Source organism: Dipodomys spectabilis, unplaced genomic scaffold (assembly GCF_019054845.1).
Source record: "Dipodomys spectabilis isolate Male_0828 unplaced genomic scaffold, ASM1905484v1 ptg000030l, whole genome shotgun sequence".
Lineage (NCBI taxonomy): Eukaryota > Metazoa > Chordata > Mammalia > Rodentia > Heteromyidae > Dipodomys > Dipodomys spectabilis.
This window is the reverse complement of record NW_024870707.1, coordinates 5,152,325-5,171,671: the sequence shown is the minus strand read 5'-3', so window position 1 is coordinate 5,171,671 and position 19,347 is coordinate 5,152,325. Positions and strand designations below refer to the sequence as shown.

Below are 19,347 nucleotides of genomic sequence, written 5' to 3'. Positions count from 1 at the left end.
AGCCTTCTGAGTATCTAGAATTAGGTGTGAGCCACCAGGACCAGACCAAGCAGAAAATTCTTTTCACCTCCTAGCTTTCTCCTTTTAAGTAGTATGCTATGGTTCTGCATTTCAGATTTTTCTACACCAGTGCCACACTCATCATAGGCTTCATCTCTGCAGGTGAGTGCTGTTAGGTGGGTGGGAGGGACCCAAGTTCAGGGTAGGATGCATGGAGCAGCTGTGGGAGACAAAGAGCAGAATTCAAGATGCTCAAGGTTACTCAGATTCGCAGCTGGAAAGAATCCTTGAGAGAGAACTGAGTTCTTGCTGATCTGTGAAAAGTTTAGTCCACTGGGAAAATCAAAAGCAAAGACAATGGAGAGGAATTCTGAGAATGTATTCAAGAGATTGCTTTCATCTTACTTATGTGTGTAACAAAACTCCTCTTTTTATAAAGAAAAGATAATGGGAATGATAATTTTGAAAATATCCTTACTTAGCAGGATAAAAGTAGGCAGCCATATCGTACAAAAGGCATGTTTGTTTTCTTTTGAGTGGGGCACTGGTGGTTCACTTGTGTAATCTTAGCTACTCAGAAAGCTGATCTGAGCATCGCTGTTCAAAGCCAGACTAGGCAGAAAAGTCCTAGAGACTCTTATTTCCAATTAACTGGCAAAAAGCCAGAAATAGAGGTATAGCTAAGTGGTAGAGCTCTAGCCATAAGTCAAAAAGCGAAGGGAAAGCTTGAGGCCCTGAGTTCAAGTCCCGATCCCAGCAAACACACACGCATACACACACACACACACACACACACACACACACACACACACACACACACACACACAATCTGAAACAAGGCTAGCAAGTCTCTTGGTAAAGGTGGTTGAGAGATGCGTCAGATCTTGTGGCTCAACTTTTTTTTTTGGAGGGAGGTATTAGGAAACAAAAGGAAAATTCTAACTTTGATATGCAGAAGCCAGGTGATGTCATCTACTTAATGTCTCTACTTAATGTCTGGTAAACCTGGAGGCTGAATGCTTTGGTTTAAACATATCTTTAGAGGTTCACGTTTGTGAGTTTTGAGCACTAAAATCCGACTTTTTGGTTTGGAAAATGTCGTGGAACTTTGTTGGAAACACTATCTCCACCAAACATTAGCTCACTAGGAGAGATGCCCATTAGATGCGGACAGGAAGTGAAATGTTACCTAGGACAAGCCTCTAAAATGAGCTCTTTACAAGGACTCCTCTTGCTCCAGAATTTGCCTGTAATCCTAGCTTAATCAGGAGACTGAGATTTGAGGATCATAGTTGGAAACCAGCCCTGGCAGACAAATCTGCCAGATTCTTCTCCAATTAACCCCCCAAAACCCAGAAGTTGAGCTGTGGTTCAAGTGGTAGAGCAGCAACCTTGAATGAAAAGGCCAAGGGGCAGTGCCCAGTCCCTGAGTTCAGGCCGCAGCTTGAACATACACAACAATTATATAACAACAATTACTTCCAGCTGGGCCTTAGTGACTCATGCCTGTAATCCTAGTAACTCAGGAGTCTGAGATCTAAGGATTACAGTTCAAAGCCAGCCTGGGCAGGAAAGTGCATGAGACTCTTATCTCCAATTAACCATCAGAAAACTGGAAGTGGTGCTGTGGCTCAAGCGGTAGAGTGCTTGCCTTGTGTTGAAGAGCTCAGGGACAGTACCCAGGCTCAGGGTTCAAGACCCACGATCGACAAAAAAACACGATAGACAAAAAAACAAACAAGCAACCAACAAACAAAAAACCCCTCTGAAACAATAATTACTTCCCTCTTCCTGGTTTTTGTTATTGTTGTCGTTGTTGTTGTTGTGCTAGTCCTAGGGTTTGAACTCAAGGCCTGGGTGCTGTCCCTGAGCTTTTTTTTTTTTTTCTGAAGGCTGGTGCTCACTCTGTTTGAGCCACAGCTCTGCTTCTGTCTTTTTAATGGTTAATTGGAGATAAGAGTCTCATGGCTTCTCTGTGCCAGCTGGCTTCAAACCATGATCCTCCGATTTCAGCTTACTAAGCAGCGAGGATTACAGGTGAGAGCCATTGGTAATGGCTAAAACCATTCCCCCACCTCCTACCCTTTTTTAAAAAAAATTGCTCTTTTGGTCCTTCTGATTTGACAGAAGTCAATTTGGGGGAGCTGGTGTGGCCCACAGGGATTGACCGCAGTTCTCAGTCTCTGAGCATGTGCTGGGGCCTTTGTTTCCAGCCTCAATAATTTTGTATGCAATGTTATTACATGATGAAAGGGATTTCATTGTGTTTCATTTTAAAATTTATTTTCTATCCATGACAGCCGGTGCAAATGTTTCTATTCAAAGTAGTGGTACAAAATGTCCTTTTTTTAAAACAAAAAAAAAAAAACATAACCAGGTTTCTTTTGGATGAAAGCAAATCAAATTAGAGCCTTTTTCTTTTGATCAAACTCACGGCATCACACATGCTAAGCATGCACTCTATGCTCCTGAGATGCATTCCTATTCCCCAAAGACAAACACTGTAACAAGTAAGGCCCAGGACAGGCATGGCTTATGACCAACATGCAGGGAGGGCAGAAGTCTGGTTTGAGAATAATCTAATACTTATCAACCTATTGTAACTAACCAGCAACTCTGTCAGTCTTTTCCTGAGCCAATGAGGGTGTGTTGACTCATTTCACATTTTCAAGGGCAAGTATAATGCCTGGCCCAAAGCTTCCTGAAGGGAGGAAAATGACCATTTTTTCTCACTTGGTTCTCACGGTGCTCCTTTGAGGTAGAAGAAATGGTGACCATTGTTTTCATTTAGAAATGAGGTGACAGACGTAGTCTCAGAAAGCGAGGGTCAGACAGTGAATGAGTGGCTGGCCTCAGGGACTGAGTTCAAGGTCATCTTCACCAGTGTCCAGGATGAATAAATAGGAAGGGTTGCTTGCAGTTTGCCACAGACCTACAACTCTCTTTGTTGGGCAAGAGGGTGGCTTAGGAGAACTTGGCCTTGACTAATATCCTGACCTTTGGAAGGTGCTAGCAGGCATAGTTAGAATTAGGACTCTGACTGGAGTGTCTGAGTTTTCCTTTAGCTTTTCACTCAAGGTTGGCACTCTGTCCCTTGAGCCACATCTTCACTTCTGGCTTTTTGGTGGCTAATTGGAGTTAAGAAATGCTCCCACCAGCCCCACCCCTCCCCTGACTTTCTTGCCCAAGATGGGCTTTGAACAGCAATCCTCAGACCTCAGCCTGCCTCCTGAGTAGTTAGGATTACACGTGTGAACCACTGGCACCTAGCTACCACTGACGACTTGGATGGTTCCAGACTCTGCCATGCTGCTCTTCCTGGCCATGCCCATGCTCACCATTGGGGGGATCCTGTTTCTCATCACCAACCTGCAGGTGTGAGCCTGCCCCCGCCCCAGGCATTTGGGGGAGGTCGGGACAACAGAGGGGGGGTAAAAGGGTACTGATGAGGCGCGCCCAAGGCAGGGTGGGAAACCTGGAAGGATGAGAGTTTGGGTATTATGAGTGCCTGGCACGTACTGGGTGCCCAGGAAATACTTGTTTTGTGAATAAATAAGCGATGATCCTGTCTTGTTCAGATTGGGAACCTCTTTGGCAAACACCGGTCCACCATCATCACTCTCTACAATGGGGCATTTGACTCGTCATCCGCTGTCTTCCTTATCATTAAGGTAAGAATAGCCATAGCCAATATCTTATGGAGTACTTGCACACCTATCTGTGACAGGCCTGGCCTTTGCATGATTTCTGTGCACTCCCTGAAGGGGGGCGCCATTCCTCGGGTGACTCACGTGTCTCCACTTCGGCAAAGCCGCTTGTTAAAGAGAACTTTGTAATAAACATGGTACTTGAACCTGAATCCAGGCCTGGCTGCCTCTAGAGACTGAGCTTGAGACCACTAACCTCCTCCCTTCTTTACACGTAACCTAGGCTGCTATTTATTTTGTTTCCTTTGTACCTAAAGTGGGTCTTGAACTCAGGGCCCTAGGATGCTCTTGCTTAGCTTTTCCCATCAAGGCTGGCATGTTACCACTTGAGCTATGGCTTCATTCTTGTTTTTTTTTTTTTTAAACTGGCTAATTGGAGATAAGAGTCTTATAGATTTATTTGCCCAGGCTGGCTTCAAACTGAGGTCTTCAGATCTCAGTCTCTGGAATTGTTAGTACCACAGGTGTGAGCCACCAGTACCTGGCTTAAGCTAGATTTCTTTCTCTCTCTCTCTCTCTTTTTTAATGCAGTAAGGGAGTTGTGGCCATAATATGTTTGGGCCTCGGATGGGGCAGAGGCTGGAGGCCTTTGGAATGGGGTATTTGGTGGTGAGAGGGGCTAGTGGGCACAGGAGCAGCAGAAGCAGGTGTTCATCCAACTCTCCCAGGGCTGATGTTGAAGGTGAGGATGAACCTTCGCCAGGGATGTTATGCAGGACATCGGGAGCCATTCTGCTGGTTTACATAGGGTCTGGCCATGTAGTATAAGTTAGTCCCAAATTCAGTATGCAAGAGAGGGGAACTAAAGCTCCAACTCTTGTTAATGACATTGAAGGGGTGTCATGGAGAACTTCAGAGAACATTTCCTCCCAGAAGGAAGATGAGAGCTGAATAAGAAGACAGCTGCTAGTCTTTGTGTGAGAGAAAGTGTCTTTTCCATCAAAGTAGTTTGTTTCCTTGCTGTTAACCTTGAGAGAACCATTTTTCTGAAGGGCTCCTGCCTTGGTCAGATGGCTTGGCTTTTGTTAACTACATTTTAATTACATATATCATTTTTCTTGAGTCCTTTAATAAAGGCATCCTGTTAGGAGCTCCTTGAATTGTAGTTGCATCCTGTTCTTTGAGCCGCATCCTTTTGCTGATTCTGAACCTGAGCTCAGCCAATGGGAGCAGAGGGGTGAGGCCTACCGGGTTAGGGATAAAAAGGGAGCAGCCTATCTGCTCTGCGTGCTTGCTTGCCAGATTTTTGGCTGATCGTGCCCCCTTCTGCGGAAGTCAACGTTGCCTTGCTGAGTTCCTTTCGAGTTGATGCCCTTATTCCTATGCGACACCCCAACATCGTGAGCTGTTTCTGTCATTTGTCTCTCTTCTTGCCCTTCCTCTTTGAATGAGTAAGTGCAAGGGTACAGTAGCTGGAGCTCTGGCAGCCACACTTCAATCACAAAGCAAGAAGCCACAGGACAAAACCTGGCGCACTAAAGATGGCTGAGTGAAAGGATTGAACGACTGTGGGTCTCCATCTGGGACTTCCCTTTGGACATGGTGGCTGCTGGCACCATGGGTAGAAGAGATCTCCAGTGGTTGCTGTCCACACATGAGCCTCATTGAGTCCCATGAGCACCCAAGATTGGAGGCTCACTCAGAGACTGAGCTCCTGGGGTACCCTGGCTTTTGGACAAGAGCCACTTTCCAGTTTCCCCCTCCTCCTGGCTGCACCTCCCATTTTCTCCTTCATCTCTGAAGATGGAAGGGAAGGGCTGGAGCAGGGACTGGAATTCTTAGCCTAATCTGACTGGGCTGTTTCCTCTGACCATGGGCTTCCCCAGACCTCTCTGTAAGAGGAAGCAATGGGGCTAGACCAGTGGTTTCCACATGAGCAGTTGCGGTACTTTCAGCTTCCCTTTGATGCTGTGTCAGCCACCTAAAAGAATGCTCAGAAAAAATGACTCAATAGCTTCCCAAGGACGTGTTTGGTAAGGAGACAGAGAGACAGAGAATTTGTTTAGAGCAGGATGTGGTGCTGCAGGCCCTTAATTCCAGCTCTCAGGAAGGTGAGGTAGAAGGATCTTGAGTTTCATGTCAGACTGGACTACACAGCAAGATTCTATCTCCAAAAATCCCCCAAACAACAACAAAAAAAGGTCAGGTGCCAGTGGCTCACACTTGTAATCCTGGCTAATCAGGAGTCTCAGGTCTGAGGATCCTTGTTTGAAGCCAGCCCAGGCAAGAAAGCCTATGAGACTCTTATCTCCAATTAACTACGAGAAAAGCCAGAAGTAGAGTTGTGGCTGAAGTGGTAGAGGGCTAGCCTTGAGCAAAGTAGCTCAAGAACAGTGCTCAGGTCTTAAGTTCAAGTCATGGGACTGGCATCAACATAATAAAATCAAACAAAGAGACATCTGTAATCCCAGCTACTGAGGAGGCTGAGATCTAAGGATCATGGTTCAAATCCAACCTGGGCCAAGAAATTAATGAGACTCTTATCTCTAACTAGCAAAAAAGCAAGGCAGGTTATGTACGACTTAAGTGGTAGAGTGCCAGCCTTGAGCAAAGGGAGAGTATGAAGCTTTGAGTTCAATTCCCTGGCAAAGAAGGGAAAAGAGGAGAGAGAGAGGGGACAGGGGAGAAGGAGAGAGGGAGGGAGGAGGGAAAGGGAGAAGAAAAAGAGAAAGAGACAGAGAGAAAGAAAGGAATTTTCTACTACTGGGACAAAAGAAGACCTCTGAGGGCCACACAAGGAGGTTCTACAAGCCAGGTCCTGGTGGCTCCTGCCTGTAATCCTCTCTACTCAGACAGCTGAGATCTGAGGTTCATGGTTCAAGGCTAGCTGGGACAGGAAAGTTTGTAAGACTCTCATCTCCAATAAACTACACAGAAAAAGTGAGAAGTGGAGCTGTGGCCCAAGTGGTAGAGCGCTAGCCTTGAGTACAGAGAGGCTCAGGAACAGAGTCCAGGCCCTGAGTTCAAGCCCTAGGACCAGCAAAACAAACAAACAAACAAAAGACTGTGGGGTGACAGAGTGACACCTCCCCCACAACTTCCCCCCATCTCCCCCTGCCCTGGCTGGGCCCTGAAGTGAGGATTTGTAGAGCTCAGCTATCCTTAATCGGCTTCCAGACTCTGTCGAGACTCCTTGGAAACCTGGCTCCTGAGCCTGCTCTTTCATGCGCTGTACCTGTGGTAACAACACATACAGTACAACCCTCACCACCTTAACCATTTTAGGTGTACAGTCCATCCCCAGGATGCACATCGACACTGCCCTGCGATCATTACCGCCACCCACCTCCCAAACTCTCTTCTCTTCACCAGACTGGAGCTCTGTACCAATGACACATAAAATTGCTCCTTCTCCCCAGTCCTGACTGCTGGCTACTGCCATCCTACTCTTGGTGAAAGAATGAAGGGCCCACTCTAGGAATATCAGCTACAAGATGTGTCCATCTGGGATGAGCTTGTTTCACTTGGTATGATGTTTGTCATGGTTCATCTGTACTGGCATGTCTTTGGGGTTTTCTTCCTTTTGTAAGGCTGAATAATAAACCACCGAATGGATATACCACCATTTGTATATCTATTGACCCACTGATGGACACTGTCTTGCTTCCTTCTTTGAAGCTGTTGCTGCTGCTGCTGTTATAACTTGGCTTTTCTCTCCTTTTTTTTTCCAGCTTCTTTATGAACAAGGTATCAGCCTGAGAGCCTCCTTCCTCTTCCTCTCTGTCTGCAGTGTCTGGCATCTTGGGCGTACCTTCTTGCTGATGCCCCGGGGGCACATCCCTTACCCAGTGCTCCCCAACTACAGCTATGGGTAAGGACCATTGGTCAACTAGCCCCATCTGACTTGGGGCAGGAAGCAGAGAAGGGCAAATCTGTTGTAGGGAAAGAGGATGGGAAGAGGTGAGTATCAGTTAGCTCTTGCTGCATAACAAATTACCCCTCAAATTCAATAGCCTAACACTAAGCTTGTCTACACAAGGATAGCTGAGTCACATGCTCATCTATAACAGGATAGCTTGACCTTACTCACCTGGTGATTAAGGTTTGTACTCTCTCTGAGATTTGCATTTGTCACAGCTTTTGTTTATTGTGCCAGTCCTGGGGCTTGAACTCAGGACTTGAGCTCTAACTTTGAGCTTCTTTTGCTCAAGGTACTTCACCTCTTAAGCCACAGCTTCACTTCTAGCTTTTTGTGGTAGTTTAGTGGAGATAAGAGTCTCAGAGACTTTCCTGCTTGGGCTGGCTTTGAATGGAAATCCTCACATCTCAGCCTCCTGAGTAGCTAGGGTTACAGGCATGATCCACCAGTTGTCATCACTTTTGTTCGGCCCAAATACAGGAGGTGAGAAATCATCACTGTTGCAGGAGAAGAGAAAGGGCATTCATTTGCTGCTCTGCTATTTGTCAGACCCCATGGTGCTGTTCGATTTCATTCTCACAGTAATCCTCCCAGATCAATCTTCTGGCCTTCATTTTTTTCTAATGGAGAAAACTGAGGCTCAAGTGTGACCCTTGGGTCTGCAGCTAGGGAAAAAACCAACAACAAAAGAACTGGGGTTTGAACCAAGGTCTATCTTCTTCTTCTTATGATTATAAACCTGGCTGCATTTTAGAATCACAGAGACATTTGGAGATCATTTTATTATATTATATTTTATCTGGAGCTTGAACCTAGGGTTTATCTTTCTTGCTTAGCTTTTTTTTGTGTGCTTAGCTTTTTTTACTCAAGAAGGGAGCCACAGCTCTTCTTCCAGCAGCTTTTTGGGTGGTTAATAGAGATAAAGAGTCTCATGGACTTTTCTGCCTAGGCTGGCTTTGAACCATGATCCTCAGAACTCAACCTCCCGAGTAGCTAGGATGACAGGTGTGAGCCACTGGCACCTGGCTGGCCTTGAATTCTTAATCTTTCTGCCTTAGCTTAACTACCGGAATTACAGGCATGAGTCATCAGGTACCTGACTTACTTGGAGATCATTAATAACAAACCAGTGAAAATGGATAGCTGGTTCTTACTCTTAGACAGTGTAATATAATTGGTCTGGAGGAACAGTTATTATTATCATCATCATCATCATTATTTTATGCTAGTCAGGGTCTAGTCGCTGTCCCTGAGCTGTTTTTGCTGGAGGCTAGCACTCTACCTCTTGAGCCACACTCTATTTCTAGGCTTTTAGTGTTTAATTGGCAATAAGAGTCTCATGGACATTCCTGCCTGTGCTGGCTTTGAACTGAGAGCTTCAGATCTCAGCCTCCTGAGTAGCTAGCATTCTAGGCATGAGCCATCAGCACCCAGCTTCTGGTGTTGTTAAATGGCGGTGGCACATGCAGGGAAATGTGTAATGGCCTCTGGCTTGACTCTTGTGCTCACGGTCCTTGGCCCAGCCGGCTACTGTGGCTTCTGTTTCCACAGCCTGTGCTCCAGATTTGGCACCAAAGAGAAAGAAGGGAGAACAACCGAGGAAGAGAAAACAGTGGAGCATGAGAACAGAGAGCTACAGCCCAAGGACTTGCTCTCAGCCAAGGAAGGTGAGGGCTGGTCCCACTCAGAAGCGGCCTTCTCCTGTCACTAGCCTGGCTTCTCCTTGGTGCTCACCCCAGGATGTCTCCAAGTAGCTCTGAATCATTCAGACCAGGCCGAAAAAGGTCCTTAAGGATCTCAGTAACTAACCCTATTGCTTTAGGGGGAGTCTGGAGAGGGCAGGACTTTCCTCTCTTTTCTGTTGCTCCCCCCCTCTTTTTCTTCTCTTTCTTGAACCCCCTGAGAGTCAGGGAGCATCCTTCCCCCTCCCACCCCCACTCTGCCCTGGCCTCTCCTGTGACTGCAGCCCGCCAAGGCTGGGTGCCTTGTCCCCATGTCTGGCGAGTCTACCACTTGTATCTCTACCTCTGCCTCCTTTCTCTTCTCTATCTGTTTTGGGTGTTTGGTTACAAATATCACCAACTCCTGCTGTCTACCATTGAAATAAACACAGGAGGCGGAGAAAGGAGAAATGGGAAGACACAGGTAAAAATGATGGAAAGTCGCAGATGTGAGGGATGAACAGGACTAGTGATTTAATTCTCAACAGGAGGGCTGTAATTAATAAAATTGTATTTGGAATTTTTGCTAAATGAGCAGATTTTTAGCTGTTCCTTGGCACACAAGAAAGCGTAACCATGTGAGGTGATGGATATGCTAATTTGCTTCACTATGGTAACCGTTTCACTATATGTGTCCTATGACATCATGCCATGTACCTTAAATATACAGAAGAAAACATTATCATCTAGAGGCCATGCGCGGGTGGCTCATACCTATAATTCTAGCTGCTCTGGAGGCTGAGATCTGAGGATCAAAGTTCAAAGCCAGCCTGGACAGACAACTCCATGAGAATATTATCACCAGTTAACCAGCAAAAAGTTGGAAGTGGAGCTGTGACTTAAGTAGGAGAGTTCCAGCCTTGAGTGAAAAAGCCAAGTGAGAACACAAGGCCTTGAGTTCAAGCCTTGGCACTGGCACACATACAAAATTAGTATTAGTTTATTTAAATTTTGACTGGTCCTGGGGCTTGCCTGGGTACTATTCCTGAGCTTCTTGTGCTCAAGGCTGACACTCTACCACTTGAGCCACTCTGGCTATTTTTGGTAATTTATTGGAGATAAGAGTCTCATGAACTTTCCTGCCCAGGCTGGCCTTGAACCATGATTCTCAGATCTCAACCTCCTGAGTAGCTAGGATTAGAGGTGTGAGTCACTGGCACCCAGCTATTATTATTATTATCATCATCATCATCATCATCATCATTAGACAGTTTGGGGTTTGAATGTGTTGAGCTAGGTGTTTGAACTATGCCTCTAGTGAAGATTTATTATTATTCTTTTTGTCAAGAAAAATAAGAGTATGTTAGGAAACTCACAAAACCAAGAGGAAGTCTTGAACTCACCAGACTCCAGGCAGTGTAGATCCAAGAAACATTTGGATATTCTCCTTTAAGGGCCTAGTCACCTGTTGAGGGAGAGTGAGCTAAGTGGTCAATGGAATGAGGAACAGAACCTTTCATTGATAGTCCCATCCAGACATGGAGAATAGAGCAGTGAAGAATTTTCAAGGGAAATGTGTGGGAGTCTGAGACCAAAAAGGAAGGGAGGGATAGTGGGTGCTGGTGGCCCCTATGTGTAATCCTGGCTATGCAGGAGGCTGAGATCTGAGGATCACAGTCTGAAACCCACCAAGGTAGAAAAGCAAAAAGGCTGGAAGTGGAGTTGTGGCTCAAGTGGTAGAGTGCCAGCGTTGAGTGCAAAAAAAAGGCTAAGGGACAAAAGTAAATAAAAAGAAAGAAAAAAAACACAAGAAAAGGAGAGGAAGCAGTCGATCACAAATCCTTACATCTTCCCTTTCTCCTTTCTTTTTCTTCCTTTTCACCATGGAGAGCTAGAAAGCTCAGGGATGGATTATTTCAAGAGAGGTCAGGAGAGACCTCCACAGGCTGAAGGTCAGAGGAAGGTCATTCCAGGCAGAGGGGCCGGGATGATAAAGCCAGAGAACGGGCAGTTGCTATAGGCAGCTCATTCTGGAGACAAGGCTAGAAGGTGAACTTGAACCTGACACTGTCCTCTGCAGGGCCACTCTGGCGCTTCTTGCCCTTCAGTTTTCCTTAGAATTCATGCCCAGTTCCTCCTTGCCCATCAGAGAGCCCAGGACCAGAGCAGCAGCCGGAAGTCCGCTCGTTTCGCAGCTGCGTTCTCTCTCGGCGCTTCGCCTGGCACTTGGTGTGGCTCTCTCTTATACAGCTGTGGCACTATCTCTTCATTGGCACTCTCAACTCTTTGCTGACCAACTTGGCTGGTGGGGACAGGGACCAAGGTAAGTGGTGTGGGTGCAGGAGGCAGCATATCTGTAGATGCCAGCTGGGGAAAAGGGCAGGCAGGACCAGGGCAGGGGAGGAGCGATCAGTCCTGTCAAACAGGCCTGGAGATTTCTTCAACTCTGCCCTGCTCTGCTCTTGTCAGTCAGCACCTACACCAATGCCTTCGCCATCACTCAGTTCTTCGGCGTGCTGTGTGCCCCTTGGAATGGGCTGCTCATGGACTGCCTTAAGCAGAGATACCAGAAGGAAGCGGGGAAGACAGGTGAGACAGAGGCAGAGGAGATCAAAGCCCTCATCCTCCTTTTTGCCCTTAACCTCCCTCTACCTTTATTTGCTTATTTATTTTAGTTATTTTTGTGGCAAGAGCAGTCGGGAAATTGGGTGCTGGTGACTCACGCCTGTAATTACAGAGTGGTATCTGTAAACCTAGCTACTCAGGAGGCTGAGATCTGAGGATCATGGTTCAAAGCCAGCTCCTGGCAGAAAAAAATCCAAGAAGCTCTAATCTCTAATAAAACTACTCAGAAAAAGCTGGAAGTGGTGCTGTGGCTCAAGTGGTAGAGGGCTAGCCTTGAGAGAAAGAATCTCAGGGACAGTACCCAGGCCCTGAGTTCAAGCCCCAAGACTGGCATGCTCATACACAGACACACAGACCCACACAGACCCACTCACATACAGAACAGATGGAAGGCGGAGTCCTGGCTTCCTCCAGCCTCCTCTCAGCAGGCCCCTTTATGTCAATGTTAGGATCCATCACCCCACCTTCCCCCCACCCCCGCCCCCTGCCCTGCAGGCTTTCCCATCAATCCCACACCTGATGATTTCTCCAGACATTGTTTGATCAATGTCCAGGCTTGTTACTTGATTAGGGCTATAAAAGGATGATTTTTTTCCCCCAGTTTCTGTCTTTTCATAACTAGAATTCCTGTAGAAAAAAAACCTTTCCTCCATACTATGTCATGATGCTGAAATAAATACTGGGTTTTCCCTTCTGCTTTGTAGCCGACTAGGGCTCAAACTCTGTGGCATATTTTTTCCACTTAGATTTTCCCCTCGAGGCTAATGTTCTACCACCACTTGAGCCACATACCTCTACTTCTCGCCTTTGGTTGGCTAATTGAAGATGAGTTTTTTAGATTTGTCTGCTAGAGCTGGCTTGGAATAATGATCCTCAAATATCAGCCTCCTGAGTAACTAGGATTATCTAGAAGTACAGACATAAGTCTCCCATTTTGGGGGGACTTTACCTGTCTAGTGTCTATGTCCTTTAGAAACAATCCCATAAGGGTTTTTTGTTTTTGTCAGTTGTGGAGCTTGAACTCAAGGCCTGGCTCTCTTGTTCATGGCTAGTGCTCTAACACTTTAAGCCATAGTGCCACTTCTGATTTTTCTGGTGGTTAATTGGAGATAAGAGTCACATAGACTTTCTTGCCTGAGCTGGCTTTGAACTGAGATCCTCAGATCTCAGCCTCCTGAGTGGCTAGGATGACCTAGTTCCCATGGGTTTTAGATAGTGCTCTTACTTTCTATCTCTGTGAGGTGTTCAGGGCCATTGCATTGAGTTTGTTTCCTGCTCAGGCTTGCTAATAGCCATTTGTCCAACCAACGCTGGGCCCTTTAATAGAAAATGGTATTTAGAGATGGTAGTCTGGACATGGCTTCTTGGCTCCTGCTGTGTCCCCACCAAGTTTGGACCCTGGATAGAGTCAACATAAGTATTAAGTTTTTCTTAACCATGCCATGAATAGATTTTTTTCTTTCCTTTTTCTTCCTTCCTTCCTTCTTTATTTCTTGCTTGGGGGGAGGAGAGGAGGGGGAGATTTGAGATACTTGATGTTTTGGCTCGTTGGCTAGGATTCTACCAACTGAGCCATGCCTCTGACCCCTGTCACAAAGACTTAATACTGATAGTTTCAGCCACATTCCACTTCATTGATTTTCATTTTATTTTCTGATTTTTGGCAGGATTGTTTCACTTGTTTTCTTCCTGTTTATTTATTTATTTATTCTTATCATGATGGAGTTTGAACACAGGGCTTACCAAGCAATCTACTACTTGAGCCCCTCTTCAGCCCTTAATTTTATTTTAATAAGTATTTAAATGTTAAGTATGTATCTTTCTGCAAATCTAGAACTGTGAAACAAGCCATATTCAAAGAAGTTTAGTACACTTCAGTTTCTCATCCTCTTTCCTTTTCTCTCTCTCTCTCTCTCTCTCTCTCTCTCTCTCTCTCTCACACACACACACACACACACACACACACACACACACACACACACACACACACACACACACTCCTGAGGTTTCTCTAGCAGGTGCTTCTCCTTACCCTTTAATGATGGCCTAGTTCTGCAGCACGTGGCTGTGGTGTACCTGATCCTGTCTTCTCCTACTGGCTATCAGGCTTGTTTCTAATCTTTCCCTTTTTACCACTAGAGTTACAACAGAATGTATGGCTTCAGGTTGCGGGGTGCACAGGTGGATTTGGAGCTTGTTCAGAGCTCACAGAAGTGATCTATAAGAGAGTTAATAGTGAGGAGCTGGTGGGGAAAGGGAGCAGTGGACACACTCACATGGCATTTAGGAGGTGAGTTATCACCATCTTTGAGGAGTTGGCATTGGACGTGTGGGTCAAGGATGACCTGCATCGTTCTCCCTGGATAGTTGGGTAGATGTTGATTCTCCTTCTTCTGTTCTCCTTTCTTTTGAACCAGGTCTCTCCCCCTCGGCTGTGGTTCTCTGCTCTGCGGTACCTTCCCTGGCCCTCACATCTCTGCTGTGCCTGGGCTTCGCTATCTGTGCCTCCGTTCCCATCCTCTCCCTCCAGTACACCACCTTCATCCTACAGGTGGTCAGTCGCTCCTTCCTGTACGGGGGCAATGCTGCCTTCCTCACCCTTGCGTAAGTGGGAGGTGTGCCGTGATGGGGGACCCGCTGAGGCAAAGGCAAGTGGGCTGAGGGTAAAGAACTTTGAAGGTCAGGAGACAGGCCTGCAAGTGGTTACATGACAGCAAGTTGGATTTGGGAAAACAAAAGGGATCCAGAGCTCAGCATAGTATCTTTTTTCTGTCCTGGGCTTTGAGTGCCTGAGAAAGGAAGAGGAGGAGGAAGGGCTTTGTGGGTAGATGGAGGAAAGGTCTAGGAGGAGGGGGTTAGAATGCATGGCTGGCAAAGGCCCCCAGGAACAGAGCCCTGCTTAGAGGAAGAGTCCCCCAAACTCACTGGAATCCTCTGTGCTTCTCTCCCCTAGTTTTCCTTCAGAGCACTTTGGCAAGCTGTTTGGGCTAGTGATGGCCTTGTCGGCCATTGTGTCGCTGCTCCAGTTCCCCATCTTCACGCTTATCAAAGGACCCCTCCAGAATGACCCCTTCTATGTAAGTACTGTAAGCCACCAGCAGGACATTCCTGAGGGACGGCGCCCCACTCCACGGGCCTCCAGCAGGGGACGCCAAAGCTGGCTCAGGTGACCTGGGTGGGCATGAGGTCTTTTTTCTTAAAGTAAGGTCAGTGGGGAGTACTCTTGCTTATACCAAGGGGTGTCCCTGCGGGATCCTCAATTCACAAGGTGCAGTTTCCCAGGGAGTCTGTACTGTTCAAGGTTTTGGGGAAGAATTTTGTGTGGGCATAAACACACATACTTCACAATAGTGAAGTAGGACGCAATTTGTCACAAAATTTCAAGTGAAAATTGAAGATTTCAGCCGTGTACCAGTGGCTCACATCTAAAATCCTAGCTACTCAGGAGGCTGAGATCTGAGGATCATGGTTTGAAACCAGCCTGGGCAGGAAAGTCTGAAACTCTCACTTCCAATTAGCTACCAAAAAGCCAGAAGTAGAGGGCTAGCTCAAGTGGTAGAACACTGGCTTTGAGCTAAGAGACGGTGTACTAGGCTCTGAGTTTAAGCCCTAACACAGGCACAAAGATCAAGAAACAGCACACAACAACAATAGAAAAAAAAAACTTAAGATTGCAATAATTTTTTCCCCTGCTTTTGGTGAGTGCAAGCAAATCCTCAGCTCTTCCCTAGGCTCCAACACATGCTATGGGTATGGGTAGAAGCTGGCCGAGGGTAGGAGTTCTGTACTTTATATCCTTGGGTCCCCATACCTCATAGGACCTGCTCTAGGAGGTGAGCCAGACTCTCCAGATTTTGTAGAAACTGAGGCTCAAAGACATGACAATTATGAATCTGTCTTTCCCTTGGAATCCGTGCTGTCTCCTGTATACCTATTAAAACTCTATTAAAACACATGGACAAGGTATAAAACAAGAGTTCAGACCTGTCACTGGGAGAAAAGGAAGGAACAAGCTTAAAGACGGAGGAAAGCTGGGCTCTGGTGGCTCATACCTGTAATCTAACTACTTAGGAGGCTGAAGTTTGAGGATCACAGTTCGAAGCTAGCCTGGGCTGGAAAGTCTATAAGACTCTTATCTCCATTTAACTACCTAAAACCATTGGAAATAAAGCTGTGGCTCCAGTGATAGAGTGCTAGCCTTGAGCAAAACAGTAGCTCAAGGACAGAGCCCAGGCCCTGAGTTCAAGCCCCAGGAACTGTGCCAGGAAATAAAAAAGAGGGGGGGAATTCCTCATTGTGAAAACAACTTTAAGTCCTTCCTCCCAAGCACTACAGTGTCCTGATGGAGGGTAGATTGTGAACTAAGCTCAGTTCTGATCTGTGGGCGGAGGTGGGTGTGTCTCAGAGCCGCTGGACTGGCTTCTGTCTTCCTCTTCCCCCAGGTGAATGTCACACTAGTGCTGGCCACTCTCCTGACATTCATCCATCCCTTCTTGGTGTACCGTGAGTGCCGCATTCAGAAAGAAAGCCCTTCTCTGGCTACGTAGATCAGAAGTCATTGCTTTTCAAGCTCTGGGGATGTTTTCCCTAACTTTTCCTCCCCTCTGAGGATTGCAAAGACTTTGCCCACTCAAGCTACTTCTATTAAGTAGCCATTATTTTAAAAAAGAAAGCAAAAGGACTGGAAAAAAAAAAGAAAAAAGGAAGGAAGAACATCTCATTGTAAGCCAGGATTTCTGACCAGCAAGAAGAGAACCGCAGCCAGGCATAATGGCTGGTGTCTGTAATCCCAGCTACTCAGGAAGCCAAGATCCTCAGGCTAGTGAGACCAGACAAGATAAAAAGTTCATGTGACCTCATCTTAACCAATAAAAACTTGGGTGTGGTGGCATGCATCTGTTATCCCAACTACATTGGGAAGCATAAATAGGAGGATCGATCTAAGCTGTCCTGGGCAAAAAAAAGTCTGAGACAAACAGAAACTGTCAGACAAGTTAATGTTAGGTGAAAAGAACCCCAAGATAAGGATTCAAATGTTTTTTTTTCTTTCTTGCGATTGTTTCCAACATATTTATAAGATGATTTCTTTGTTACTTTGTATGTACCTCCCCCAGGGTATAAGCCCTGCTTTCACTGTATTTGATGTTGGTATAATTTGTGGAGGGGAAGGGAAAAAACAAATTGTTTAAATAGGGATACAGGTGGACCCATTGCAACAATGAGATGTATATGATGTTCTGTCGATAAACAAACTTTACAACTTTGGTGGGGGCGGGTGGGGGGGAGAGGGTTGGGGGGCGGTGGAGAGGGGAAGGGATGGGAAGGGGAAACAAAGGAGGAGGCAACAATGCTTGATAAGAAATGTACTCACTATCTTGCCCATGTAATTGTAACCCCTCTGTATGGAATTTTCACAATAAAAAAAAATCCTATTCAAAAGAAATAACAAAAGCCTTAAAAGCTGAAGATGTGACTCAAGTGGTAGAGTACTTCCTGCCTAGGAAACATGAGGCCTGAGTGCAAATCCTACTACCACCAAAAAAGAAAAAGAAAAAGCATCTTCGTTGCCAGGCAGATTGCTATCATACAGACCCAAGGCCAGGGCATGTGTGGACGTTCTCAGTGACGTCAAGGCAGGCGGTTGCTCCATGCACGTGACTTTGAGGACCTGGAGACAAGCGATATGGAGGTGTTTCACTTGCAGTACCTGCCACCAGGTGACTGTCCAGGTGAAGCAAGAGGTTGTCATGGCTGAGGGACTCCACTGGCCTTGCAGGTGGAAGGCCCAGGGGACTCAGACGCACATTCTGGTTGGAGAGCTCTCGTAAGCTTTGGGAGAAGGAAGAAGAGATGGGAGGTGCCTGGGCCTGAGCCCCAGCTCTTCCACCGATGCAGTTGACCTGGGGCTTGCCCTTAGCAGGCTTGAGCCTCACTTTCCCCTCGTGAATCAAGTAAGAGCTTACAGTTGAAGGTTCTTTCTGGAGCTGATGTCCTGGGAGGCTGTCAAAGCAGTGGGTGTGTCGGAGCAGACACCCTTAAGAGCCTTGTGAACTGGCTCAGCCCCCGGACAGATTTCTGAGGAGCCCTCCGGGGTGTCTCCTGTTCAGGCAGGAAGATAGTGGTTTACTTTCTACCTTTTCTTTTTGTTGGTCATGGGACTTGAACTCAGGGCCCTGGTGCTGTCCCTGAGCTTTTCTACTCAAGGCTAGTGCTCTATCACTTGAGCCACAGCGCCACTTCCAGTTTTCTGGTGGTTATTTGGAGTAAGAGTCTCACGGACCTTCCTGCCCAGGGTTGGCTTTCAACTGCAGTCCTCAGATCTCAGCCTTCTGAGCAGTTAGGATTATAGGCGTGAGCCACTGGCACCTGGCCCTTAAAACAAATGAAAAAATAAAACATTTCTCCCAGTGTACTCAGTAGCCACTGTGTTGAAAAGGACCTATACAACTTGTGAGTGGGGTTGGAAGTGGAAAACTGGGAGTGAGGGAGGGAAGGGGGTGATATTGTCCAAAAAGAAATGTACTCTTTGCCTGACTTATGCAACTGTAACCTCTCTGGAAGTCACCTTTACAATAACAATTTAAAGAAAAAGGGAAAAAAAACCAAAAAACATTTCTCTGTGGCATAATTTCATAGAACAATAAAAGCACTGTGTTGGAAGCAGCCATTGTTTTTCTGCCTTTTTTATGGACTGAGGTGTGTGTGTGTGTGTGTGTGTGTGTGTGTGTGTGTGAGTGAGTGAAAGCACGTGCATGTGTGTGTATGCGTGTGAGCATGCACGTGCATGTGTGGAAAGCACAGATCGAGAGGGTTGTGGTTCCAGGCCAGCTGAGGCAAGAAAGTGAGCTGGATCCTGTCTTACAAAATGAGCTGGCCCTAGTGGTACATGCCTGTGATCACAGCTATTCGGGAAGCCTAGTCGGGAGAACTGTGGTCTGAAGTCAGCCTGAGCAGAAAGTGTGAAGAACCAAGCCGAAGAATAACTGAAGGAAAAAAGGTCCTCATCTAGAAAGTTCAAATCCCAGTACCATCAAAAAGAAAAATGGACAAATTGGTACATGAATTATATCTCAGTAAAGTCATCATCTTTAAAAGAAACTCTCTTTCTCTGTCTCTGTCTGTCTCTTGTCTCTGTCTCTCTCTGTCTCTCTGTCTCTCTCTCTCTCTCACACACACACACACAATACAGAGAACACTCACACCCTGCGGGAATTAGAGATAATTCCTGATGGAGGTGGGCAAGAAGGGAGACAGTAAAGCTGGATGTTGTACCTCACATCTGTAATCCCAGCTATACAGGAAGTAGAGACCCAGAGGACTGAGGTTCAAGGCCAGCCTCGACAAAAAGTTATCAAGAACCCAATTTCAACCAATAAGCCAGGCATGGTGGCATGCACCTGCTGACCCAGCTATGTGGGAGGCTTTTATAAGTAGGAGGATCAGGGTCCAAGCCAGTCTAGGCAAGAAATCATGACACCTTATCTAACTAGATATA

General features: G+C 46.4%; 1 protein-coding gene across 6 annotated transcripts in view; it reads left to right on the top strand.

The window, feature by feature from the left end:
* Positions 1 to 19,347, top strand: part of Slc43a3 (solute carrier family 43 member 3) — a 41,466-nt gene that overhangs the window by 3,909 nt on the left and 18,210 nt on the right. For 4 of the 6 annotated variants that reach the window (XM_042676404.1, XM_042676402.1, XM_042676405.1 and 1 more), the window contains 10 exons: positions 116 to 162; positions 3,299 to 3,375; positions 3,579 to 3,671; positions 7,379 to 7,518; positions 9,118 to 9,233; positions 11,377 to 11,550; positions 11,697 to 11,816; positions 14,270 to 14,456; positions 14,806 to 14,929; positions 16,295 to 16,844. In XM_042676404.1, coding sequence (XP_042532338.1) covers positions 116 to 162; positions 3,299 to 3,375; positions 3,579 to 3,671; positions 7,379 to 7,518; positions 9,118 to 9,233; positions 11,377 to 11,550; positions 11,697 to 11,816; positions 14,270 to 14,456; positions 14,806 to 14,929; positions 16,295 to 16,399 — 1,183 coding nt within the window. In that variant the 3' untranslated portion in view covers positions 16,400 to 16,844. Of the gene's footprint in view, positions 1 to 115; positions 163 to 3,298; positions 3,376 to 3,578; positions 3,672 to 7,378; positions 7,519 to 9,117; positions 9,234 to 11,376; positions 11,551 to 11,696; positions 11,817 to 14,269; positions 14,457 to 14,805; positions 14,930 to 16,294; positions 16,845 to 19,347 lie in introns of those variants that run through there. The other 2 variants (XR_006147009.1, XR_006147010.1) reach the window with 1 other exon arrangement.